A 27,780-nucleotide genomic window follows, 5' to 3' on the forward strand; every position below is an offset into this window, starting at 1 on the left:
CCTGCCTCCTCCTGTGTATGACCTTCTGCCTGCCCCTGGACCCAGCTTCCTGCCTCCTCCTGTGTATGACCTTCTGCCTGCACCTGGACCCAGCTTCCTGCCTCCTCCTATGTATGACCTTCTGCCTGCCCCTGGACCCAGCTTCCTGCCTCCTCCTGTGTATGACCTTCTGCCTGCCCCTGGACCCAGCTTCCTGCCTCCTCCTGTGTATGACCTTCTGCCTGCCCCTGGACCCAGCTTCCTGCCTCCTCCTGTGTATGACCTTCTGCCTGGCCCTGGACCCAGCTTCCTGCCTCCTCCTGTGTATGACCTTCTGCCTGCACCTGGACCCAGCTTCCTGCCTCCTCCTGTGTATGACCTTCTGCCTGCCCCTGGACCCAGCTTCCTGCCTCCTCCTGTGTATGACCTTCTGCCTGCCCCTGGACCCAGCTTCCTGCCTCCTCCTGTGTATGACCTTCTGCCTGCCCCTGGACCCAGCTTCCTGCCTCCTCCTGTGTATGACCTTCTGCCTGCCCCTGGACCCAGCTTCCTGCCTCCTCCTGTGTATGACCTTCTGCCTGCCCCTGGACCCAGCTTCCTGCCTCCTCCTATGTATGACCTTCTGCCTGCCCCTGGACCCAGCTTCCTGCCTCCTCCTGTGTATGACCTTCTGCCTGCCCCTGGACCCAGCTTCCTGCCTCCTCCTGTGTATGACCTTCTGCCTGCCCCTGGACCCAGCTTCCTGCCTCCTCCTGTGTATGACCTTCTGCCTGCACCTGGACCCAGCTTCCTGCCTCCTCCTATGTATGACCTTCTGCCTGCCCCTGGACCCAGCTTCCTGCCTCCTCCTGTGTATGACCTTCTGCCTGCCCCTGGACCCAGCTTCCTGCCTCCTCCTGTGTATGACCTTCTGCCTGCCCCTGGACCCAGCTTCCTGCCTCCTCCTGTGTATGACCTTCTGCCTGCCCCTGGACCCAGCTTCCTGCCTCCTCCTGTGTATGACCTTCTGCCTGCCCCTGGACCCAGCTTCCTGCCTCCTCCTGTGTATGACCTTCTGCCTGCCCCTGGACCCAGCTTCCTGCCTCCTCCTATGTATGACCTTCTGCCTGCCCCTGGACCCAGCTTCCTGCCTCCTCCTGTGTATGACCTTCTGCCTGCCCCTGGACCCAGCTTCCTGCCTCCTCCTGTGTATGACCTTCTGCCTGCCCCTGGACCCAGCTTCCTGCCTCCTCCTGTGTATGACCTTCTGCCTGCACCTGGACCCAGCTTCCTGCCTCCTCCTATGTATGACCTTCTGCCTGCCCCTGGACCCAGCTTCCTGCCTCCTCCTGTGTATGACCTTCTGCCTGCCCCTGGACCCAGCTTCCTGCCTCCTCCTGTGTATGACCTTCTGCCTGCCCCTGGACCCAGCTTCCTGCCTCCTCCTGTGTATGACCTTCTGCCTGCCCCTGGACCCAGCTTCCTGTCTCCTCCTGTGTATGACCTTCTGCCTGCCCCTGGACCCAGCTTCCTGCCTCCTCCTGTGTATGACCTTCTGCCTGCCCCTGGACCCAGCTTCCTGCCTCCTCCTGTGGTCCCTTTCATTAAACAGCTGCTGCGCTCTGACCTTGAAACCAGCTCTGTCTCCCTCGTGTTCATTACACTTAGATGAAGATCAGATCAAATTGTATGACCAATTTATGCAAAAATCATAATCACAAACTTTTTCTTGCCACTGTATATACTATATACATTTTACGGACACAGTATATTTTACAATAGTTATCTTTTGATTGTTTTTAGTCCCACCCTTCAGCCCCACTCAACCCCTCCCATCTATCTCTGAACAACATCCAGTTTTGACTTCTATTTGCCATAGTTTTCAATTGTGCTGTGATGTTTCACAAAAGTTCTGAACCTTTCTATTCTGATAGATTCTACTGATTGTAAATTAAACAAAACATTTTTGCTAGAAGTATTATATTATTGATTGACTGACTAAAATGTTTGAAATCACCTAGTTAGCTCCTGGGAAATGTGCCAATTCTTCAGCCATTCAGCCAGACCAAAAACAAACTACATATGGACAGTACCAAAACAAATGATCTAATGATTCTGTCTCTTCACAGCAAAATCTGCAGAGCTGGGATGGTTGTATCCCCCATATAACATTCTATTCTACTGGTTCCAAGAATTTGTATATTCATTTAAATTGAAATCCAGCGTTGTTTTGTGTATCAGTTCATAAACCATGTACCATGGAATCTCTTCCCAAATATTTTACAATCTTTATGGCACACCGGTCTGTCAATTTTTTGGTCTTTAATATTGAAACTGGTATAATTTTGGTCTTTAATGCAGAGCTGACAGAGAAGTTCCTTACTTTCTTCCCCTTCCACTTGCATTTTTCAGGTAATGCTGCAATTAGTCGGTTGTAATTTTGAGTAGAGCAGACGTTTCTATATATTTTCTTTTTTTTTACAAAGATTATACCTTTTTTTATATATAAAAAAATATTGTTTTTATCAATTATCATATTTGAGTTTTACCATAATATTTGTTGTAATATTTGTTCTGTCTTTTCTTGTGGATTAAACTGAAATTACAGCCACATTTCTGTGGCTTGTTTTAAAAATAACCATATTTTGGAGATTTAATTTTCAAATAAGAGGTTGTAATCTGAGTAAAGGGAAACATGTCATTCTTGAACATGGGTGGAGACATTCTAATCTGCTAGAGAAGCAGTTTGGATTTTTAAGTATAACTTTTGTATGACTGAAGCCTTTAGTGAGAGGCCTAATGCTTTAACATTTAGTCATTTCTGCCTCCCAATTCATATTCATTATATAAATAGGCTGTTTATTTATCTCTCTCCTATTTATTGTTCTTTCTTCCCACCTCATTTTCCCCTTTCTCAATTTTATTACTACCCCTCTCTCTACCTCTCACTCTCCCTCTTTCGCTCTCTCTCTCTTTTTCCCTCTCTTTCTCCCCCTCTCTTTCTCCCACTCTCTCTACTTCCCTCTATATTAAGGGCTGGTATTAAGTGGAGGTATAAATCAAAGGTGGTCAGATGATCCTATCAGTGAGCTCTACTGTAATGAACTTACAGACTCTGAAGTTTCACCTCCAGTCTTACTGCAGTCAAACAGATAGTTGACATTCTACTGTACTTCTAGGAAGGCCAGGATACGTTGGCATTGATTTTGTCTGCTGCCTGTTTCAAGTTGATGTGTCCGTGAAAGAAAGATGAGAGATGCATTGAATTATGTGAAACCTTATAGCTGAGTGACACCAAGAATGGGAGGGTCTCATTCTGTTAGTGTGTGTGTGTGTGTGTGTGTCTTGTGTCTGCGTGTGATTAGTGATTCTGATCAGCAGGCTACTTTGATCCTAATCACCAGGAAGTCCAATATCACTGGTTCACATTATCATTATTACTGTGTTATGCACAGGCACACACACACATACTCTTTCAATGGTCTGCAGTATTGGAGAAATGTTGATGTTATACTATGCTGTTCCAGTCACACACTCTGGCCCTTCTCCCTTGATACATCTCTCTCATGAACCTCACTCTCCTTTTCCCCAGGGACCCCTTCCCTTTTCCCCATAATCCTTTCTGGCCCACTACAGCTGTGGCCCAATATTCCACAGGGCTAGACTACATCTCAGATTTGTCTATTTGCACTCACATGCTTTATTTTCTACTGGAGTAGGGAGGGATGTACTGATTGACAGACAGACAGACCAATCGATCGATAAATATTTAGGTTTGATTGATACCATCAGATTTAAAGTGTTATAGTTATATAGAAATCCCATTTTGTCTGTGTCCCCTCTGCTTGCCTCTGCTTGGCTTTGTGTTCAGTGTGTGTGCTGTCCTTTCCTGCTGATCCTGCTGTTTGCTGTGCTATGGAGAATAGAGTTGAGCTGAGCTATCGCCGAGTACAGACCAGGATTACAGCTCACACTGCGCGCATGCACACACTCAGACACTCACACACACACACACAGGCGTGCCAGCGTCTCACACAAACTCACACAGGCACACACACATTTACTCACAAACCCATATATCCACACACCCATATACCCCACACACCCATATACACACACAACCATATACATATACACCCATATACCCCACACACCCATATACACACACACACAACCATATACATATACACCCATATACACACACAACCATATACATATACACCCATATACCCACACAACCATATACATATACACCCATATACCCACACACCAGGTGTCAGTTCTCTCCCAATCCTGCTGTTCTCTCCCAAACCACTAGGGTAGCCTAGTGGTTAGAGTGTTGGACTAGTAACCGAAAGGTTGCATGTTCAAAGCCCTGAGCTGACAAGGTACAAATCTGTCATTCTGCCCCTGAACAGGCAGTTAACCCATTGTTCCTAGGCTGTCATTGAAAATAAGAATTTGTTCTTAACTGACTTGCCTAGTTAAAAATATATATATAATTTTTTTTTTTTTTAAATCCTACTGCTGTGGATTACCACTTCCCAAAGAGAGAGTAACAGGGGTTACAGCACAGAGGGAGCATACTGGAAATAATACTGACACACACACATTCCCTAGCCCCTCGCCCCTAGACCCTAGTCCCTAGTCCCTAGCCCCTCGCCCCTAGCCCCTAGTCCCTAGCCCCTAGCCCCTAGTCCCTAGCTCCTAGCCCCTAGCCCCTCGCCCCTAGTCCCTAGCCCCTAGCCCCTAGCCCCTTGCCCCTAGCCCCTCGCCCCTAGCCCCTAGCCCCTCGCCCCTCGCCCCTCGCCCCTAGCCCCTCGCCCCTAGCCCCTCGCCCCTAGCCTGCGTCATCCATTGGAAACCCAGGATACATAAAAGGCTAAGAGATGAAGGGATGGAGCCAAAAAAAGGAGTGTTAAAAAAGAGAGAACAATTAGATAGAGGAGGCCTGTGGCGGCTAATTACTCTGACAAACACACAGCCTGATTGATGTGTACGGGAGCAGCTGCAGCCACACACAGAGGAACACACACCTCGCAGTCACACACACACACCTCTCTTTCCACACTACAGGTGGCTGGTGGCACCTAATTGGAGAAGACGGGCTCATAGTAATGGCTGGAACGGAATAAATGGGATGGTATCAAACACATCAAACACGGGTTGTGTTCCATTATTATGAGTCGTCCTCCCCTCACCAACCTCCTGTGGCACACACACCTTTCCTCTCCACATACACCCTCTCTCGTTGTTCTCCTTTTTTACATAGCTCCTCAATTTTCATCCCTCATCCCGCCTTCCCCTCTGGTCCTCCTTCTTCCTGACGTGTTGTGTTCTCCTATCTTCCCCTCTGGTCCTCTTTCTTCCTGACGTGTTGTGTTCTTCTACCTTCCCCTCTGGTCTTCCTTTTTCCTGACGTGTTGTGTTCTCCTACCTTCCCCTCTGGTCCTCCTTCTTCCTGACGTGTTGTGTTCTCCTACCTTCCCCTCTGGTCCTCCTTCTTCCTGACGTGTTGTGTTCTCGTACCTTCCCCTCTGGTCCTCCTTCTTCCTGACGTGTTGTGTTCTCCTACCTTCACCTCTGCTCTTCCACAACTCCCTTCTTTTCTCTCTTTCTTTCTATTTCCTCTGTTCCCCTCTCTCTTCATCTTTCCTCTCCTCCTCCCACAGTTATTTCTAATTCAATTAGTAGAGCACTGAGCCATTAAGACATCAACAAGGGAGGTCTGGCGGGTTTGAAAAGTTAGAAAGGAAGTTTGTGTTTGTGTGTTTCAGTGCACACATGTGCTTATGTACACTTCTCTGTGTGTACTCTATTGCATGTGTGTATTTGTTATTTCTGCGATTCCGTCACGCCCACAATATCCCAGAGGAACTCCACCCATCGTCTCTTTCCAGAACTTTGCTATTCTCATTAAATGTCTGTGTAAAATGTTTGCCTGTGCTTTAATGTCAGAGCGCGTCGGGGGTGACGGCAGGGCTATGTTTCCCTTCACAAGTCCTCTCCTCTGTTACGGTGACATTTCAATTGGCAGCTTGACATTTTTAGCTGTTCCTCCATCGGAACTGAAATTAGATGGCTTTGGACGTGCGAGGCGAGGAACAACCACACGGGCTCCCAGGGATGGCTTGCCTCTAGGCTAGATGGGTTCAATTCAGACTGTGCGTGGGTGTTGTGTAGTATTTAGTAGTATTTATTTGGATCCCTGGGTTCCAAACAGGTGTGTGTGTGTGTGTGTGTGTGTGTGTGTGTATGTGTGTGTGTGTGTGTCTTTTTTCACTATTATCAGTTGTGTCCTTGTGTAAATCAATGGTCTAGCCTCTCTCCTCTCCCCAGTAAAGCAGCAGATTTACAGTAGCAATCATCACTCTGGATTAATGAATTATGGAGCTATACGGAGCTATATGGAGATACAGTATACAGCTATGGAAATGTTGATCTGTGGCAATATGCAGCTACTGTTTATGATAATATGGAAATGTTGATCTGTGGCAATATGCAGCTACTGTTTAATTATATGGAAATGTTGATCTGTGGCAATATGCAGCTACTGTTTAATTATATGGAAATGTTGATCTGTGGCAATATGCAGCTACTGTTTAATTACATGAAAATGTTGATCTGTGGCAATATCCAGCTACTGTTTAATTATATGGAAATGTTGATCTGTGGCAATATCCAGCTACTGTTTACGATAATATGGAAATGTTGATCTGTGGCAATATGCAGCTACTGTTTACGATAATATGGAAATGTTGATCTGTGGCAATATCCAGCTACTGTTTAATTACATGGAAATGTTGATCTGTGGCAATATCCAGCTACTGTTTACGATAATATGGAAATGTTGATCTGTGGCAATATCCAGCTACTGTTTAATTACATGGAAATGTTGATCTGTGGCAATATGCAGCTACTGTTTAATTATATGGAAATGTTGATCTGTGGCAATATCCAGCTACTGTTTAATTACATGGAAATGTTGATCTGTGGCAATATGCAGCTACTGTTTAATTACATGGAAATGTTGATCTGTGGCAATATCCAGCTACTGTTTATGATAATATGGAAATGTTGATCTGTGGCAATATGCAGCTACTGTTTACGATAATATGGAAATGTTGATCTGTGGCAATATCCAGCTACTGTTTAATTACATGGAAATGTTGATCTGTGGCAATATGCAGCTACTGTTTATGATAATATGGAAATGTTGATCTGTGGCAATATGCAGCTACTGTTTACGATAATATGGAAATGTTGATCTGTGGCAATATCCAGCTACTGTTTAATTACATGGAAATGTTGATCTGTGGCAATATGCAGCTACTGTTTAATTATATGGAAATGTTGATCTGTGGCAATATCCAGCTACTGTTTATGATAATATGGAAATGTTGATCTGTGGCAATATGCAGCTACTGTTTAATTACATGGAAATGTTGATCTGTGGCAATATCCAGCTACTGTTTAATTATATGGAAATGTTGATCTGTGGCAATATCCAGCTACTGTTTATGATAATATGGAAATGTTGATCTGTGGCAATATCCAGCTACTGTTTAATTATATGGAAATGTTGATCTGTGGCAATATGCAGCTACTGTTTAATTATATGGAAATGTTGATCTGTGGCAATATCCAGCTACTGTTTAATTACATGGAAATGTTGATCTGTGGCAATATGCAGCTACTGTTTAATTACATGGAAATGTTGATCTGTGGCAATATGCAGCTACTGTTTACGATAATATGGAAATGTTGATCTGTGGCAATATGCAGCTACTGTTTAATTATATGGAAATGTTGATCTGTGGCAATATCCAGCTACTGTTTAATTACATGGAAATGTTGATCTGTGGCAATATGCAGCTACTGTTTACGATAATATGGAAATGTTGATCTGTGGCAATATGCAGCTACTGTTTAATTATATGGAAATGTTGATCTGTGGCAATATCCAGCTACTGTTTAATTACATGGAAATGTTGATCTGTGGCAATATACAGCTACTGTTTAATTACATGGAAATGTTGATCTGTGGCAATATGCAGCTACTGTTTATGATAATATGGAAATGTTGATCTGTGGCAATATCCAGCTACTGTTTATGATAATATGGAAATGTTGATCTGTGGCAATATGCAGCTACTGTTTAATTACATGGAAATGTTGATCTGTGGCAATATCCAGCTACTGTTTATGATAATATGGAAATGTTGATCTGTGGCAATATCCAGCTACTGTTTACGATAATATGGAAATGAGGAGCTAGATATGACTGTTCATATACAGTGCCTTGCGAAAGTATTCGGCCCCCTTGAACTTTGCGACCTTTTGCCACATTTCAGGCTTCAAACAAAGATATAAAACTGTATTTTTTTGTGAAGAATCAACAACAAGTGGGACACAATCATGAAGTGGAACGACATTTATTGGATATTTCAAACTTTTTTAACAAATCAAAAACTGAAAAATTGGGCGTGCAAAATTATTCAGCCCCCTTAAGTTAATACTTTGTAGCGCCACCTTTTGCTGCGATTACAGCTGTAAGTCGCTTGGGGTATGTCTCTATCAGTTTTGCACATCGAGAGACTGACATTTTTTCCCATTCCTCCTTGCAAAACAGCTCGAGCTCAGTGAGGTTGGATGGTTAGCATTTGTGAACAGCAGTTTTCAGTTCTTTCCACAGATTCTCGATTGGATTCAGGTCTGGACTTTGACTTGGCCATTCTAACACCTGGATATGTTTATTTTTTAACCATTCCATTGTAGATTTTGCTTTATGTTTTGGATCATTGTCTTGTTGGAAGACAAATCTCCGTCCCAGTCTCAGGTCTTTTGCAGACTCCATCAGGTTTTCTTCCAGAATGGTCCTGTATTTGGCTCCATCCATCTTCCCATCAATTTTAACCATCTTCCCTGTCCCTGCTGAAGAAAAGCAGGCCCAAACCATGATGCCGCCACCACCATGTTTGACAGTGGGGATGGTGTGTTCAGCTGTGTTGCTTTTACGCCAAACATAACATTTTGCAATGTTGCCAAAAAGTTCAATTTTGGTTTCATCTGACCAGAGCACCTTCTTCCACATGTTTGGTGTGTCTCCCAGGTGGCTTGTGGCAAACTTTAAACAACACTTTTTATGGATATCTTTAAGAAATGGCTTTCTTCTTGCCACTCTTCCATAAAGGCCAGATTTGTGCAATATATGACTGATTGTTGTCCTATGGACAGAGTCTCCCACCTCAGCTGTAGATCTCTGCAGTTCATCCAGAGTGATCATGGACCTCTTGGCTGCATCTCTGATCAGTCTTCTCCTTGTATGAGCTGAAAGTTTAGAGGGACGGCCAGGTCTTGGTAGATTTGCAGTGGTCTGATACTCCTTCCATTTCAATATTATCGCTTGCACAGTGCTCCTTGGGATGTTTAAAGCTTGGGAAATCTTTTTGTATCCAAATCCGGCTTTAAACTTCTTCACAACAGTATCTCGGACCTGCCTGGTGTGTTCCTTGTTCTTCATGATGCTCTCTGCGCTTTTAACGGACCTCTGAGACTATCACAGTGCAGGTGCATTTATACGAAGACTTGATTACACACAGGTGGATTGTATTTATCATCATTAGTCATTTAGGTCAACATTGGATCATTCAGAGATCCTCACTGAACTTCTGGAGAGAGTTTGCTGCACTGAAAGTAAAGGGGCTGAATAATTTTGCACGCCCAATTTTTCAGTTTTTGATTTGTTAAAAAAGTTTGAAATATCCAATAAATGTCGTTCCACTTCATGATTGTGTCCCACTTGTTGTTGATTCTTCACAAAAAAATAAAGTTTTATATCTTTATGTTTGAAGCCTGAAATGTGGCAAAAGGTCGCAAAGTTCAAGGGGGCCGAATACTTTCGCAAGGCACTGTATATATATATATAGTCCATTGTGAGACCAGGGACGATTGAGTGAATGGTTTGATTCACCAAACCCTCTTTACTACTGCTGTATATATCCCTGTCTGTAACGGCAGATTTCCTCCTCTTCGTCCGAAGAGGAGTAAGGATCGGACCAAGATGCAGCGTGGTAAGTGTTCATGACGATTTTAATAAGAAAAGGACTGAACACTATGAAATACAAAAACAATAAACGAATACGTGAAATAACCAAACCGAAACAGAGTGGCAACAAACACTCACACGGAAACAAACACCCACCAACCAACAGTGAAACCCAGGCTAACTAAGTATGATTCTCAATCAGAGAGAACTAACGACACCTGCCTCTGATTGAGAACCATACTAGGCCGAAACAGAAACCAAACATAGAAAAACAAACATAGACTGCCCACCCCAACTCACGCCCTGACCATACTAAATAAAGACAAAACAAAGGAAATAAAGGTCAGAACGTGACACTGTCTCCCTCACTCACTCTATCCTCTATCTCTCCATCATCTCTCACTCTATCCTCTATCTCTCCGTCATCTCTCACTCTATCCTCTATCTCTCCATCATCTCTAACTCTATCCTCTCTCTCCATCATCTCTCACTCTATCCTCTATCTCTCCATCATCTCTAACTCTATCCTCTATCTCCATCATCTCTCACTCTATCCTCTATCTCTCCATCATCTCTCACTCTATCCTCTATCTCCATCATCTCTCACTCTATCCTCTCTCACTCTATCCTCTATCTCTCCATCATCTCTAACTCTATCCTCTCTCTCCATCATCTCTCACTCTATCCTCTATCTCTCCATCGTCTCTCACTCTATCCTCTCTCTCACCATTACTCACTCAGTCTTCTCTATCATCATCTCTCACAATATCCTCTCTCATCATCTCTCACTCTATCCTCTATCTCTCCATCATCTCTCACTCTATCCTCTATCTCTCCATCATCTCTCACTCTATCCTCTATCTCTCAGTCATCTCTATCTATCCTCTATCTCTCCATCGTCTCTCACTCTATCCTCTCTCTCCATCATCTCTCACTCTATCCTCTCTCTCACCATTACTCACTGTCTTCTCTATCATCATCTCTCACAATATCCTCTCTCATCATCTCTCATTCTATCCTCTCTCTCGCTCCATCTCTCACTCACTCAGTCCTCTCTCCCCATCTCTCTCACTCAGTTCTCTATTGCTATCATCACCTATCACTCTATCCTCTCTCCATGTCTTACTCTCTGTCCTCTTTCTCTCCATCTCTCGCAATATCCTCTCTCTCTCCATCAACTCTCACTCTATCCTCTCTCACTCCATCACCTCTCACTCCATCTTAGGTGTCTGTGTGTATCTGTGTGTGTAAGCCTCTTCTACTCTGCCTCTCAAATATTATCCACATCCCCTCATCACTGTTAAGGCTGTTACATAACTCCACTGATGAGAAACACATCCCTTCATCACTGTTAAGGCTGTTACATAACTCCACTGATGAGAAACACATCCCTTCATCACTGTTAAGGCTGTTACATAACTCCACTGATGAGAAACACAACAGACAGAATACAAAATAAGCATATCAGAAGCATTGTAACAGTAGCATCCTTCAGATAGTGAGACTTTATTGCTTGTAATCAGCTCCAGACTGAGTGTGTGTTCTGAGAGGAAGAGGAGAGATCAGCTTACTGCCTGACTGGCTGACTAACTGGCTGGCTGGCTGACTGACTGACTGATTGACTGGCTGGCTGGCGGACTGGATGACTGACTGACTGACTGACTGGCTGACTAACTAGCTGACTAACTAGCTGACTGGCTGACTAACTGGCTGACTAACTAGCTGACTGGCTGACTAACTGGCTGACTAACTAGCTGACTGGCTGACTGACTGGAGAGATCATAGAGAGTTTTACTGGTGCTTGTCTATACAAAACACACTTCAACACACTGACTCGTATTTTATTCAAGCTATTCAAGACTCATGATTATGCATGGGTGACTGTTCTCACAGACTTAAACACAGCATTCTAAGCCCGGTGACATACCTGTACGTGTGTGTGTGTGTGTGTGTGTGTGTGTGTGTGTGTGTGTGTGTGTGTGTGTGTGTGTGTGTGTGTGTGTGTGTGTGTGTCATTGTCAGTCAACCTAAAGAGAAAATCCTGCACTGTGGTTGTAGCTAGATCACCCCAGTGTCACAGTGTAATATTTCACCTCTTCCATCACTATGGAGATGGTCAACATACAGTCATCTCTTGACCTTTTGTCACATCCTCTCTTCTCTAGTGAGACTCGGAGCGTTGTGAGGCCACGTGTGTATGTCCCAGCACTTCTACTTGCTAGAGAGGACAGTACTGATGGATTTTACATTGTTTGTCACTGTGTGAGTGTGAGAGTACGAGCATTGTGTGTGTGTGTGTGTGTGTGTGTGTGTGTGTGTGTGTGTGTGTGTGTGTGTGTGTGTGTTGAAAACGATTATGCCATCGCTCAAAGATGAAATTGACATAATGGGGATTGTCAAGCAGAACATGTTCTCCTCAGACACTATTCTTGGAGCTTGGAGGAGAAGTCATTCCACCCTCTCTCTCTCCACAGCCAGGTCCCCCGTGATACAAGTCAGTATTCAACATCCATCCCTGTCTGAAGACGTCGGGAGATGACGTGGAAACTCCGATTGCAAGTTTCAATCCAACAATAGAAAGTATTTTTAGATTTTTGTTTTAAGCCTATCCCAAACCTTAACCCTTACCTTAACCATTTTGAGGTAATGCCTAACCTTACGATTTCAGAGTTAAAGCCTAAACTTTACCCTAACCTTAAGAATTCTGAAAAATGCCTAAACTTAACCTTAAACACTTTGAAATGTTATGCTTGCAACAACTTCAAAATTCTACGTTTCAGATACATGGACAAACATCTAATTCTGCCGTGAGACTGTGAGAACTAGCTGCTCTCCATCCCTCCACCCTATCTCACTCCCTGGCATTATCACAATCAATATCTAGTTCCCTTTCCCTGTTTCACCCTTTCCTCTTTATCCCTCTCTATTCTCCTCTCATCACCTCTCCACCTTCCTCTCCCACCTGTCACCCTGTTGTGGTACCTCTCCACCTGTCACCCTGTTGTGGTACCTCTCCACCTGTCACCCTGTTGTGGCACCTCTCTGCATGACACCCCTCCATTTTAAGCCCACTAAGATGGAGGTCAGAGGACACAGGAAGCACAGGCAGCTTTAGCTCTATAATATCCTTTAGCTTATAGCTGCAAAGTGTTCTGTACTGTGTACTCTCTTTTTCTCGCCCTCCTGGTTTTTGACCCTTGCCTGTCCTGACCCTGAGCCTGCCTGCCGTCCTGACCCTTAGCCTGCCTTGCCTGTCCTGAACCTGAGCCTGCCTGCCGTCCAGACCCTGAGCCTGCCTTGCCTGTCCTGACCCTGAGCCTGCCTTGCCTGTCCTGACCCTGAGCCTGCCTTGCCTGTCCTGATCCTGAGCCTGCCTTGCCTGTCCTGACCCTGAGCCAGCCTTGCCTGTCCTGACCCTGAGCCTGACCCTGAATCTGCCTTGCCTGTCCTGACCCTGAGCCTGACCCTGAGCCTGACCCTGAGCCTGCCCCTGACCCTGAGCCTGCCCCTGACCCTGAGCCTGACCCTGAGCCTGAGCCTGAGCCTGCCCCTGAGCCTGAGCCTGACCCTGAGCCTGACCCTGAGTCTGACCCTGAGTCTGACCCTGACCCTGACCCTGAGCCTGAGTCTGACCCTGACCCTGACCCTGACCCTGAGCCTACCTGCCGTCCTGTACCTTTGCTTCTGCTTTTGTAATAAACATTGTTACTTGGACACGGTCTGCTTCTGGGTCTTACCTTATCCTGATAGTGAGAGCTTGTTGACAACCTAGCTATCAGAATGGACAGCATGCAACACTATGATGAAGACTACAGATTAAAAACTAGATGTGATGGTGCACATCCTGCTGTACATGACATCCCTGTTGTAGTGACAATGTCTCCGAAATGGCACCCTATTACCGATTTAGTTCACTGTATAGGAAAGAGGTTGCCATTTGGGACGCACATAATACTTCCTAAATTCTGGGTTGTGGTGACTTTGTATTAGATCGCCGTGCAGTTTAAAACGTCTCGGGCTAAAGGCTGTAGATTGGTCACAACACAACAATGTATTACCACTGGTATAGCTCACTGAACTAAAGCTGATTGTCTGATATCCATACAGCCAGCTGTATTCCCATCAGAATGCAGTGTGTCCAGGGCTGTGATCAGCAGCACATGAACATGGGCCTCTGAATGAGTTGCATTGTACAGTAGATTGGCTGTGTCTGGTGTTAGACTTGGCAGGCCTTGCTGCCACTGCATTAATGTATTCCACCCCAGGCTCTTTGCATGGTCCACACACACACACAAACACACACACACACACACACACACACGGAAAGATAAAGCACCATGGCCATTCTGTGAAAGTGGTTTAGGTTGTAGGGCACAAACAGTTTTAACATGCTGAGAATGAGTAGCTAACAGATGTCTGACTCTTAGTAAACCACAACATCCTGCAGGCATCACTTACAGAGACCACTTTCTATCCCTCTATTTCTCTCTCTCTCTCTGTCCTTCTCTCTACCTCTCCCTCTGACTCTCTCTCTCTCTGTCCTCTCTCTACCTCTCCCTCTGACTCTCTCTCTCTCTCTCTCTGTCCTTCTCTCTCGACCTCTCCCTCCGACTTTCTTTCTGTCCTCTCTCTCTCTACCTCTCTTTACCTCTCTCTCTCTGTCCTTCTCTCTCTACCTCTCCCTCTGACTCTCTCTCTCTGTCCTCTTTCTCTCTCTACCTCTCTCTCTACCACTCCCTCTGACTCTCTCTCTATGTCCTCTCTCTCTCTACCTCTCTCTACCTCTCTCTCTACCTCTCTCTCTGTCCTTCTCTCTCTAACTCTCTCTCTACCCTTCCCTCTGACTCTCTCTCTCTGTCCATCGCTCTCTACCACCCCTTCTGACTCTCTCTCTCTGTGTCCTTCTCTTTACCTCTCCCTCCGACTCTCTCTCTCTCTGTCCTCTCTCTCTCTACCTCTTTCTACTTTTCTCTCTGCCCTTCTCTCTCTACCTCGCTCTACCTCTACCTCTGACTCTCTCTCTGTCCTTCCTTCTCTCTCTCTCTCTCCCTCTGACTCTCTCTCTGTCCGTCCTACTCTCTCTCTCTCTCACTCTCTCTCTCTCTCTCTCTCTCTCTCACTCTCTCTCTCTCTCTCTCTCTCTACCTCTTTCTCTCTCTCTGTTCTAGTGCCCTTGTCTCTCTCGCTTTCTCTCGCTCTCTCTCTCGCTTTCTCTCTCTCTCTCCCTCTGTTAGAGCCGATTTGGACATATTTGTATAAAAGACTGAACTCACGGAGCTTCATGTATATTTGTGTAAATATATTAAATATTAATGTGCATGATGAAATATTAGGTACATACCTTTATGATTGAGATATATTCATTTGTTAGTGTAACTCAGTTTTTGCACCCCCCTCTTGCCCATTCATTGTATTGTGGTAATGTTAGGATAAAGGCAGGAAGTTGGGCCTTCGGGGGAGGGAGTCCTTGCTAGATGCGGTATAGTTTTTTGACCATACAGACATACAGACAGACATACAAACAGGTCATAATATGTATTTTCCATATCAAGTAATCTATGTTTTAAGTTGATTGGAGAATCACTTCTTTGTTAGATATAAGAATAATAAACGAGGAAAGGAATAAAAGAGGAAAGGAAGCCACTACACCCTCTTTCTGTCCTTCTCTCTCTCTTCTCTCTCTCTCCCTCTGACTCGCTCTCTACCTCTCCCTCTGAGAGGTAGATTTCAAGCTATATTTCAAAGCCTATCTTCAAACTCAGTGCCTCTTTGCTTGACATCATGGGAAATCAAAAGAAATCAGCCAAGACCTCAAAGAAAAATTGTAGACCTCCACAGGTCTGGTTCATCCTTGGGAGCAATTTCCAAATGCCTGAAGGTACCACGTTCATCTGTACAAACAATAGTACGCAAGTATAAACACCATGGGACCACACAGCCGTCATACCGCTCAGGAAGGAGACGCGTTCTGTCTCCTAGAGATGAAGGTACTTTGGTGCAAAAAGTGCAAATCAATCCCAGAACAACAGCAAAGGACCTTGTGAAGATGCTGGAGGAAACAGGTACAAAAGTATCTGTATCCACAGTAAAACGAGTCCTATATCAACATAACCCAGCAAGGAAGAAGCCACTGCTCCAAAACCGCCATAAAAAAAGCCAAACTACAGTTTGCAACTGCATATGAGGACAAAGATAGTACTTTTGGAGAAATGTCCTCTGGTCTGATGAAACAAAAATAGAACTGTTTGGCCATAATGACCATCGCTATGTTTGGAGGAAAAAGGGGGAGGCTTGCAAGCCGAAGAACACCATCCCAACTATGAAGCACGAGGGTGGCAGCATCATGTTGTGGGGGTGCTTTGCTGCAAGTGCACTTGCTGGTGCACTTCACAAAATAGATGGTATCATAAGGGAGGGAAATTATGTGGATATATTGAAGCAACATCTCAAGACATCAGTCAGGAAGTTGAAGCTTGGTTGCAAATGGGTCTTCCAAATGGACAATGACCCCAAGCATACTTCCAAAGTTGTGGCAAAATGGCTTAAGGACAACAAAGTCAAGGTATTGGAGTGGCCATCACAAACCCTGACCTCAATCCTATAGAAAATGTGTGGGCAGAACTGAAAAAGTGTGTGCGAGTAAGGAGGCCTACAAACCTGACTCAGTTACACCAGCTCTGTCAGGAGGAATGGGCCAAAATTCACCCAACTTATTATGGGAAGTTTGTGCAATCCTACCCGAAACGTTTGACCCAAGTTAAACAATTTATATGCAATGCTACCAAATACTAATTGAGTGTATGTCAACTTCTGACCCACTGGGAATGTGATGAAAGAAATAAAAGCTGAAATAAATCATTCTCTTGATTATTTTTCGGACATTTCGCATTCTTAAAATAAAGTGGTGATCCTAACTGACCTAAGGCAGTGATTGTTTACTAGAATTAAATGTCAGGAATTGTGAAAAACTGAGTTTAAATGTATTTGGCTAAGGTGTGTGTAAACTTCCGACTTCAACTGTATGTGTATCAAATATGGTCATACATTTGGCAGGAGGTTAGGAAATGCAGCTCATTTTCCACCTCATTTTGTGGGCAGTGTGTAACGGTTTTCTTTAGGTGAAGTAGAGGCGGACCAAAATGCAGCGTGGTTGTTATTCATTGTACTTTAATAAAGAAACTGTACACGAATAAACTAACAAAACAACAAACGTGCGAAAACCTAAAACAGTCCTATCTGGTGCAAAACACAGAGACAGGAACAATCACCCACAAACACACAGTGAAACCCAGGCTACCTAAGTATGATTCTCAATCAGAGACAACTACTGACACCTGCCTCTGATTGAGAACCATACTAGGCCGAAACATAGAAATACCCAAAACCTAGAAAAACAAACATAGACTGCCCACCCAACTCACGCCCTGACCATACTAAATAAATACAAAACAAAGGAAATAAAGGTCAGAACGTGACACAGTGTGCACATATCCTGTCTTCTCTCACCTACGGCGACCTTTCTCAATAACAAGGCTATGCTCAATGAGTCTGTACATAGTCAAAGCTTTCCTTAATTTTTGGTCAGTCACAGTGGTCAGGTATTCGGCCAAATATCATTCTAGTTTGCTTTGAATTTTTGATAATTCTTTCCAATAGTCAAGTAATTATCTTTTTGTTTTCTCATGATTTGGTTGGGTCTAATTGTATTGCTGTCCAGGGGATCTGTGGGGTGTGTTTGTGTTTGTGTTTGTGAATAGAGCCCCTTACCAGCTTGCTTAGGGGACTCTTCTCCAGGTTCATCTCTCTGTAGGTGATGGCTTTGTTATGGAAGGTTTAGGAAACGCTTCCTTTTAGGTTGTTGTCGAATTTAACGTCTCTTTTCTGGATTTTGATAATTAGCGGGTATCGGACTAATTCTGCTCTGCATATATTATTTGCTGTTTTACACGGAGGGTATTTTTGCAGAATGCTGCATGCAGAGTCTTAATTTGGTGTTTGTCCTATTTTGTGAATTCTAACAGCAGACTTGTACATTTCCTCAGTGAAAACAATGTACTGAGCAAATGTCAAATTGGCTTTTTACCATATTACCGTACGACAGACCACGCAGAGCAGACCCCAGACTTCACAACCATAAAGGGCAATGGGTTCTGTAACTGATTCAAGTATTTTTTGCCTGATCCTAATTGGTATGTCAAATGTTATGTTCCTTTTGATGGCATAGAAGGCCCCATCTTGCCTTGTTTCTCAGATCGTTCACAGCTTTGTGGAAGTTACCTGTGGCGCTGATGTTTAGGCCGAGGTATGTATAGTTTTTTGTGTGGTCTAGGGCAACGGTGTCTAGATGGAATTTGTATTTGTGGTCCTGGGGACTGGACCTTTTTTGGAACACCATTATTTTGTTTTTCTGAGATTCACTGTCAGGGCCCAGGTCTGACAGAATCTGTGCAGAAGATCTAGGTGCTGCTGTAGGCCCTACTTGGTTGGGGACAGAAGCACCAGATCATCAGCAAACAGTAGACATTTGACTTCAGATTCTAGTAGGGTGAGGCCTGGTGCTGCAGACTGTTCTAGTGCCCTTGCCAATTTGTTTATATATACATGTTGAAGAGGGTGGGGCTTAAGCTGCACCCCTGTCTCACCCCACAGGCCTGTGGAAAGAAATCTGTGTTTTTGCCCATTTTAACCAAACACGTGTTGCTTGTGCATATGGACTTTATAATGTCACATGTTTTTTCCCCCAACACCACTTTCCATCAATTTGTATAGCAGACCCTCATAATAAATTGAGTCAAAAGCTTTTTTTAAGTCAACAAAGCATGAGAAGACTTTGCCCTTGTTTTTGTTAGTTTGTTTGTCAATTATGGTGTGCAGGGTGAATGCGTGGTCTGTCGTACGGTAATATGGTAAAAAGCCAATTTGACATTTGCTCAGTACATTGTTTTCACTGAGGAAATGTACAAGTCTGCTGTTAATGATAATGCAGAGGATTGTCCCAAGGTTGCTGTTAACGCATATCCCACGGTAGTTATTGGGGTCAAATTTGTCTCCACTTTTGTGGATTGGGGTGATCAGTCCTTGGTTCCAAATATTGGGGAAGATGCCAGAGATGAGAATGATGTTAAAGAGTTTATTTTATATTTTATCATTTCATGTAGGATACCATCAAAACCAGAGGTCTTTTTGAGTTGGAGGGTTTGTATTTTGTCCTGTAGTTCATTCAATGTAATTGGAGAATCCAGTGGGTTCTGGAAGTCTTTAATAGCTTATTATAAGATTTGTAATTGATCAAGTATGTGTTATTGCTGTTTGTTATTTCTTATAGGAACAAAAACATTAGTAAAGTGGTTTATCCATACATCTCCGTTTTGGATAGATAACTCTTTGTGTTGTTGTTGGTTTAGTGTGTTCAAATTTTCCCAGAAGTGGTTAGAGTCTATGGATTCTTCAATTACATTGATCTGATTACTGACCAGCTGTTCCTTCTTTTTCTGTAGTGTATTTCTGTATTGTTTTAGTGATTCACCATAGTGAAGGTGTAGACTTCTCAATTTCTTTCTTAGGTTTTAGCATTCTTCATCAAACCATTTGTCATTGTTGTTCATTTTCTTAGGTTGTCTGCTTGACATTAGGGAAGCTGAAAGGTCAAATATACTGTTTAGGCTTTCTACTGCCAAGTTTACAACATCACTTTTACAGTGACATGTTTTGTCCAGGAAGTTGTTTGAAATGGATTGAATTTGTTGTTACCTAATTGTTTTTGGTAATTTTTTACACTACTTTCCTTACATCTATAGCATTTCTTAATATTGTGCAGGTCCCTTGGCTTCGATGCCTCATTATTTACTATTGCTCTGTCCAGGTAGACTGTGATCTTTCTGTGATCTGATAGGGGTGTTAGTGGGCTGTCTGTGAACACTCTGAGAGACTCTGGGTTGAGGTCAGTGATAAAGTAATCTACAGTATTACTGCCAAGAGATGAGCTGTAGGTATCTCTTTCTATGCTTCTCCGCCTCTCCCTTACACTCTTTCTCTCCTTTTCATCTGTTGATACTGTGGGTACTGCAAAGATGCTCCCATAATTGTACTATTGAATTAAAATGATATAATAATTCATAGCTCTCTCCCCTCTCCCCTTCCTTCCCTCTGCTTCAAAGATACTCTGAGACAATACCTTACTGTCTGAATGAGAATAAACAATCGCTCTGATGTGAGCACATTATAAATGGGAAAACCGTATTTGCACTCATATCAGCCATTTCGGATCATGGGTTAACCCAGCAGTTCATGAGTTAACCCACGAGTTAACCCCACAGTTGCTTTGGTGCAGTGTTGTGGCAGGCTTATATCCTGAAACTGGGATGTGACCTGTAGACGGATTGGAAAGGCACTCAGAGATCTTGCCTGAGGGAAAGAGCCCTCTTGGGCCTTGTTGTATATGGATGGATTTAAAATGAGATTCTGTAGAACAAATGGGAACTGAGAATGTGTCAGTGAGTCATATGTACAGTAAATGCTCTCTCTCTCTCACACACACACACACACGCACACATATACACACACACAGTTCCTTGACTCCTATGTGTGTTCCTCTCTTTGTAGGATGGTGGAGTACTCGTTGGACCTGCAGAACATCAACCTCTCAGCCATTAGGACAGTCAGGGTCCTCAGACCCCTCAAAGCCATCAACAGAGTACCCAGTGAGTTCTGTCTCGCGGTCTCTCTTTCTCTCTCTCTCTCTCTCTCTCTCTCTCTCGCTCCCTCTCGCTTTCTGTCTCTCTCAGTCTGTCTCTTTCTGTCTGTCTCTCGCTCTCTCTCTCTGTCTTGTTTATCTCTGTTTGTCTCTCTGTCTGTTTGTGTCTGTCACTTTCTGTCTGTCTGTCTGTTTGTGTCTGTCACTGTCTGTCTGTCTGTCTGTCTGTCTGTCTGTCTGTCTGTCTGTCTGTCTGTCTGTCACTTTCTGTCTGTCTGTCTGTCTGTTTGTCTGTCTGTCTGTCTGTCCGTTTGTTTGTTTGCGTGTGATGTCTACACTGAGTGTACAAAACATTAGGAACGTCCACTCTTTCCATGACATAGACTGACCAGGTGAATCCAGGTGAAAGCTATGATCCCTTATTGATGTAACTTGTTCAATCCGCTTCAATCAGTATAGATGAAAGGGAGGAGACAGGTTAAATAAGGATCTTGGCCTTGAGACAATTGAGACATGGATTGTGTATGTGCGCCATTCAGAGAGTGAATGGGCAAGACAAAAGATTTAAGTGCATTTGAACAGGATATGGTAGTAGGTGCCAGGCGCACCGGTTTGATTGTGTCAATAACTGCAACACTGCTGGGTTTTTCACATTCAACAGTTTCCCTTGTGTATCAAGAATGGTCCACCATCCAAAGGACATCCAGCCAACTTGACACAACTATGGGAAGCATTGGTGTCAACATGGGCCAGCATCCCTGTGGAACACTTTCAACATCTTGTAGAGTCCATGCCCGAACGAATTGAGCCTGTTCTGAGGGCAAAAGCTGGGGTGCAACTCAATATTAGGAAGGTGTTCCTAATGTTTTCTCCATTCAATCAGTACAGTCATTGTATATGTCCTTTGACTTTGCTGTGATCCTCTACTCTGTTCTGACTGCATAACCCCAGGACAGTGCTGCTTGATCTGAGCAGCCCAACTCCTATCAGATGCCCTCTACTACAACAGAGTCCCTTACAGATTTACATATCCTCCTGTAATGTAGATCACTGTTCTCTCTCTGACCCAACCCCATCCCTCTCAAATACAACTCTGTTCTCAGACAAAATTGTAAACACCTATTGATTTTCCCCTTACCTCAGACAGCTTCTAATCATCGTAAGCACCAATTAGCCCGATCAAGCGAAGGTCAGCTAATCTCTCCACTCACTTCCAGTCAGTGAAAGTGATAGCATTTATCCGCTAATGCTAACAGTGGCTAACAGTGAATAACACACAGATAGTGGTATCAGTCGGACTCAGGTAGCATTTCCTGATCTCCTCTTTACTAGAGCTAACTGACTAATAGCGGCTAACACTGATATGCATGATGTAAGCTGTAAGTGAGACAGTGTACTGAAACACAGTCAAACAGGACATGTTCCAAACAGCTGTAATCCTTATCCTTGCATCCTTTACTTGTTTCCTTTCCTTTCCCCCAGAGCTAACAGCCTAATGGGCTAAGCTAATGGCAAAGAAACACAGATCATTGCTAACGCTAATGGACTAGTGGTGTGGAAACCGAGAGACACAGAGAGGTGTGCTGGAGTCATCTGTCTGCAGGTACATTAAGTGAGTGCAGGTGTTCTATGGCACAGTCTGTCTCTAATGAGAATTATTGGCGGGTAGAGAAACCAGTATTTATAAACACATAAAACACACACACACCACACACACACACACACCTCCAACTCGCCTCTCTCTGTGATGAGAATTAGTGAAGACATTACTCTCTCGTCTGGTCCATTACACACACACAGATTAATCCTAGCACTAATTACCTGGGAAAACAGTTTTCCTTGAGTGCTGACGATAATTCCCATTCTAATTCCCATTCCCATTCTGAAGCGTTGAAGACTCTGCTCCCTTATCAATGTTTCAGTGGGTGTTGCCACCGGGGTAACTCATTAAATATGAATGGTAATTGAATTAGTGCATGTCATTGCCTCGCTCCGCCAGCTGATAGGAAGTTGTAGGGAGGGGTGATACTGATAGTGATGTCATGTTTGGGGAACTGATATAGGCAGACTGGTGACTGGTGCACATGTGTAAACAAACGCACTAATACACATGCTGGGACACACACACACATGTACACATACATGCTGTGTGTGTGTGTGTGTGTGTGTGTGTGTGTGTGTGTGTGTGTGTGTGTGTGTGTGTGTGTGTGTGTGTGTGTGAGCGCTCACTGTGTAGTATAAACATATGGTTGCACTCAGGGGAATGGATAACTGATGAGTATGTCCACAACTCCCTGCATTAGACCAGATAGGGGTGAGATACAATAGACATAAAGCAATTGCTTGACATGAGGTCATTTTGACCAAGTTAATAAACACATCAGCTGAGATTGACCCCCGTGAGACCCAATTTGTACCCTTCCTAGAAGATGCATAATAGTGTAGTCTCTCTCTCTCCCTCTCTCTCTCCCCTCTCTCTCTCTCTCTCTCTCTCTCTCTCTCTCTCTCTCTCTCTCTCTCTCTCTCTCTCTCTCTCTCTCTCTCTCCAGTTGACACCCCCTCCTTCCTTTTCTCAATTTCTGGGCTATAACACCCTGTATGTAGCCAGTAACACCCTTTATGTAGCCAGCAACACCCTGTATGTAGCCAGTAACACCCTGTATGTAGCCAGTAACACCCTTTATGTAGCCAGTAACACCCTGTATGTAGCCAGTAACACCCTGTATGTAGCCAGTAACACCCTTTATGTAGCCAGTAACGCCCTTTATGTAGCCAGTAACACCCTGTATGTAGCCAGTAACACGCTGTATGTAGCCAGTAACACCCTTTATGTAGCCAGCAACACCCTGTATGTAGCCAGTAACACCCTGTATGTAGCCAGTAACACCCTTTATGTAGCCAGCAACGCCCTTTATGTAGCCAGTAACACCCTTTATGTAGCCAATAACACCCTGTATGTAGCCAGTAACACCCTTTATGTAGCCAGTAACACCCTTTATGTAGCCAGCAACACCCTGTATGTAGCCAGCAACACCCTTTATGTAGCCAGCAACGCCCTTTATGTAGCCAGTAACACCCTTTATGTAGCCAGTAACACCCTGTATGTAGCCAGTAACACCCTTTATGTAGCCAGTAACACCCTTTATGTAGCCAGTAACACCCTGTATGTAGCCAGCAACACCCTGTATGTAGCCAGTAACACCCTTGATGTAGCCAGTAACACCCTGTATGTAGCCAGTAACACGCTGTATGTAGCCAGTAACACCCTGTATGTAGCCAGTAACACCCTGTATGTAGCCAGTAACACCCTTTATGTAGCCAGTAACGCCCTTTATGTAGCCAGTAACACCATGTATGTAGTCAGTATAACCCTGTATGTAGCCAGTAACACCATGTATGTAGTCAGTATAACCCTGTATGTAGTCAGTTTAACCCTGTATGCAGCCAGTAACACCATGTATGTAGTCAGTTTAACCATGTATGTAGCCAGTAACACCATGTATGTAGTCAGTTTAACCCTGTATGCAGCCAGTAACACCATGTATGTAGTCAGTTTAACCCTGTATGTAGCCAGTAACACCATGTATGTAGTCAGTATAACCCTGTATGTAGCCAGTTACACCATGTATGTAGTCAGTTTAACCCTGTATGTAGCCAGTAACACCCTGTATGTAGCCAGTAACACCCTTTATGTAGCCAGTAACACCCTGTATGTAGCCAGTAACACCCTTTATGTAGCCAGTAACACCCTTTATGTAGCCAGTAACACCCTGTATGTAGCCAGCAACACCCTGTATGTAGCCAGTAACACCCTTGATGTAGCCAGTAACACCCTGTATGTAGCCAGCAACACCCTGTATGTAGCCAGTAACACCCTTGATGTAGCCAGTATAACCCTGTATGTAGCCAGTTACACCATGTATGTAGTCAGTTTAACCCTTTATGTAGCCAGCAACGCCCTTTATGTAGCCAGTAACACCCTTTATGTAGCCAGTAACACCCTGTATGTAGCCAGTAACACCCTTTATGTAGCCAGTAACACCCTTTATGTAGCCAGTAACACCCTGTATGTAGCCAGCAACACCCTGTATGTAGCCAGTAACACCCTTGATGTAGCCAGTAACACCCTGTATGTAGCCAGTAACACGCTGTATGTAGCCAGTAACACCCTGTATGTAGCCAGTAACACCCTGTATGTAGCCAGTAACACCCTTTATGTAGCCAGTAACGCCCTTTATGTAGCCAGTAACACCATGTATGTAGTCAGTATAACCCTGTATGTAGCCAGTAACACCATGTATGTAGTCAGTATAACCCTGTATGTAGTCAGTTTAACCCTGTATGCAGCCAGTAACACCATGTATGTAGTCAGTTTAACCATGTATGTAGCCAGTAACACCATGTATGTAGTCAGTTTAACCCTGTATGCAGCCAGTAACACCATGTATGTAGTCAGTTTAACCCTGTATGTAGCCAGTAACACCATGTATGTAGTCAGTATAACCCTGTATGTAGCCAGTTACACCATGTATGTAGTCAGTTTAACCCTGTATGTAGCCAGTAACACCCTGTATGTAGCCAGTAATACCATGTATGTAGTCAGTTGCCCCGTTCAAAGCCCACGTTGAAGTGGTGTTATTGAGGACGTGTGGTCCTGAGTAGGATTATGTTTTTTTACATGCAAAAGTCAATGCTTTTGATAGACATACAGTAGTTCCACTATAGGTAGACATATATTAGTTCCTCTATAGTTATACATTCATTAGTTCCACTATAGGTACACATACATTAGTTCATCTATAGGTATGTATCTGCCTCTCCCTCTTTCTTCCTCTTCCTCTTCCCCTCTCTTTTTCTCTCTCCCCGACCTCACTGTTGTACCTGGGTTGTATTAACCGCATGTGGTGTCTCTTCTCATGAAACACAGCGTGACAAACACGTGCGTACACACACACACACACACACACACACACACACACACACACACACACACACACACACACACATACACACACACACACCTGTCAGTGAATCTCTCTGAGTGGTGCTTCAGTGGTTTCTGGTGTCAGTCCTTCAGAGAACTCTGCCAGTCGCCACTACTCTTCCATCAGCTGTCTTTATGTCATCATCACGGGACATATCTGCCCCTTCTGCTCATGTACTAATCATGTTTCATTATGTAATCAACGTGGGTCAGGTCCAACGGTAGCCTCTCGTGTGTCATAATGCCATCACTTGGGGATATGGGATATGTGACTGGTCCACCATCCACCTTTAAGGACAGAAACATGTCTATGCTACTTTTGGAAGCCGGGATGTCCTGTGTTCTGTGTCCATATGTTTTGTGTCTGTCTGTGTGTTTTAGATACAGTATGTGTGTCCTGCTGTTTCTACTCAACAATATTCTCATTTATAATGCATGTGTGTGTGTGTTTGTGTATTATAATGCATGTGTGTGTGTTTGTGTATTATAATGCATGTGTGTGTGTGTATTATAATGCATGTGTGTGTGTTTGTGTATTATAACGCATGTGTGTGTGTATTATAATGCATGTGTGTATGTGTATTATAATGCATGTGTGTGTGTGTATTATAACGCACGTGTGTGTGTATTATAATGCATGTGTGTATGTGTATTATAATGTATGTGTGTGTGTGTATTATAATGCATGTATGTGTGTATTATAATGTGTGTGTGTGTGTGTGTGTATATTATAATGCATGTGTGTGTGTATTATAATGCATGTGTGTGTGTTTGTATTATAATGTGTGTGTGTTTGTATTATAATGCATGTGTGTATTATAATGCATGTGTGTGTGTATTATAATTCATATGTGTGTGTATGTTAATGCATGTGTGTGTGTATTATAATGCATGTGTGTGTGTATTATAATGCATGTGTGTGTGTGTATTATAATGCATGTGTGTGTGTGTATTATAATGCATGTGTGTGTGTATTATAATGCATGTGTGTGTGTATTATAATGCATGTGTGTGTGTGTGTGTATTAAAATGCATGTGTGTGTGTATTATAATGCATGTGTGTGTGTATTATAATGCATGTGTGTGTGTGTTTGTGTATTATAATGTATGTGTGTATGTTTCAGGTATGCGTATCCTGGTGAATCTCCTCCTGGACACACTGCCCATGCTGGGAAACGTCCTCCTGCTTTGTTTCTTCGTCTTCTTCATCTTTGGCATCATCGGAGTGCAGCTGTGGGCGGGATTACTGAGGAACCGATGCTACCTCGAAGAAAACTTCACCCTGTGAGTGACGGTGTGTGTGTGTGTGTGTGTGTGTGTGTGTGTGTGTGTGTGTGTGTGTGTGTGTGCGTGCGTGCATTCGTTAATTTGATTGTGGTGTAATTTATTCTCAACAAGACTACCTCCTCCCAGTCAGTAGCTGTACGTGATTAAATTCCCAGTCACCTCTCCATATTCATGACCGAGATGTCACGTGAATGCCCACCCTAACCTTGTCAATGACAGAATGGCACTGTATGTGAGTGAAGTCAGTGAGTGAGTGTGTCTGTACGTGTGTGTGTGTGTGTGTGTGTGTGTGTGTGTGTGTGTGTGTGTGTGTGTGTGTGTGTGTGTGTGTGTGTGTGTGTGTGTGTGTGTGTGTGTGTGTGTGTCTGTGTCTGTGTCTGTGTGTCTGTGTGTGTGTGTGTGTCTGTGTGTGTGTGCTCTCCTGCTGAGGTATAATCTGATTCAGAGGGGTGTCTGTGTTCCTGACAGTGTCTCCTTCCAGAGTGTGTGTTCTCTCTATGCTGACCTCAGCTTGTATTAATCATTGGCCAGAGAGAAAGAGGACCAATGTCCAATTTAAAATATTTTTTTTTTTTACATTTAACTAGGTGTAACGTTCGTCGTTAGAATGAGACCAAGGTGCAGGGTGGTAGGCATAATGTTCTTTTAATTTTTTACATTTTAATAAAAACAATAAACAACTCAACGAACGTAAAGCTAGGGGTGCAAACCCATTCAACAACCAAAGACAAGATACCACAACAGAAAGTGGGAAAAAAGGCTGCCTAAGTATGATCCCCAATCAGAGACAACGATAGACAGGTGCCTCTG

General features: G+C 43.8%; 1 protein-coding gene across 1 annotated transcript in view; it reads left to right on the forward strand.

Moving 5' to 3' along the window:
• LOC110539012 (voltage-dependent T-type calcium channel subunit alpha-1I) overlaps positions 1-27,780 on the forward strand; it is a 137,691-nt gene that overhangs the window by 7,763 nt on the left and 102,148 nt on the right. Inside the window, exons 3-4 of the mRNA XM_090197059.1 lie at positions 20,609-20,706; positions 26,808-26,967. Coding sequence (XP_090053185.1) covers positions 20,609-20,706; positions 26,808-26,967 — 258 coding nt within the window. The remainder of the gene's footprint in view (positions 1-20,608; positions 20,707-26,807; positions 26,968-27,780) is intronic.

This window comes from Oncorhynchus mykiss, chromosome 13 (genome assembly GCF_057628025.1).
Source record: "Oncorhynchus mykiss isolate SJ-2025 chromosome 13, ASM5762802v1, whole genome shotgun sequence".
Taxonomy (NCBI): domain Eukaryota; kingdom Metazoa; phylum Chordata; class Actinopteri; order Salmoniformes; family Salmonidae; genus Oncorhynchus; species Oncorhynchus mykiss.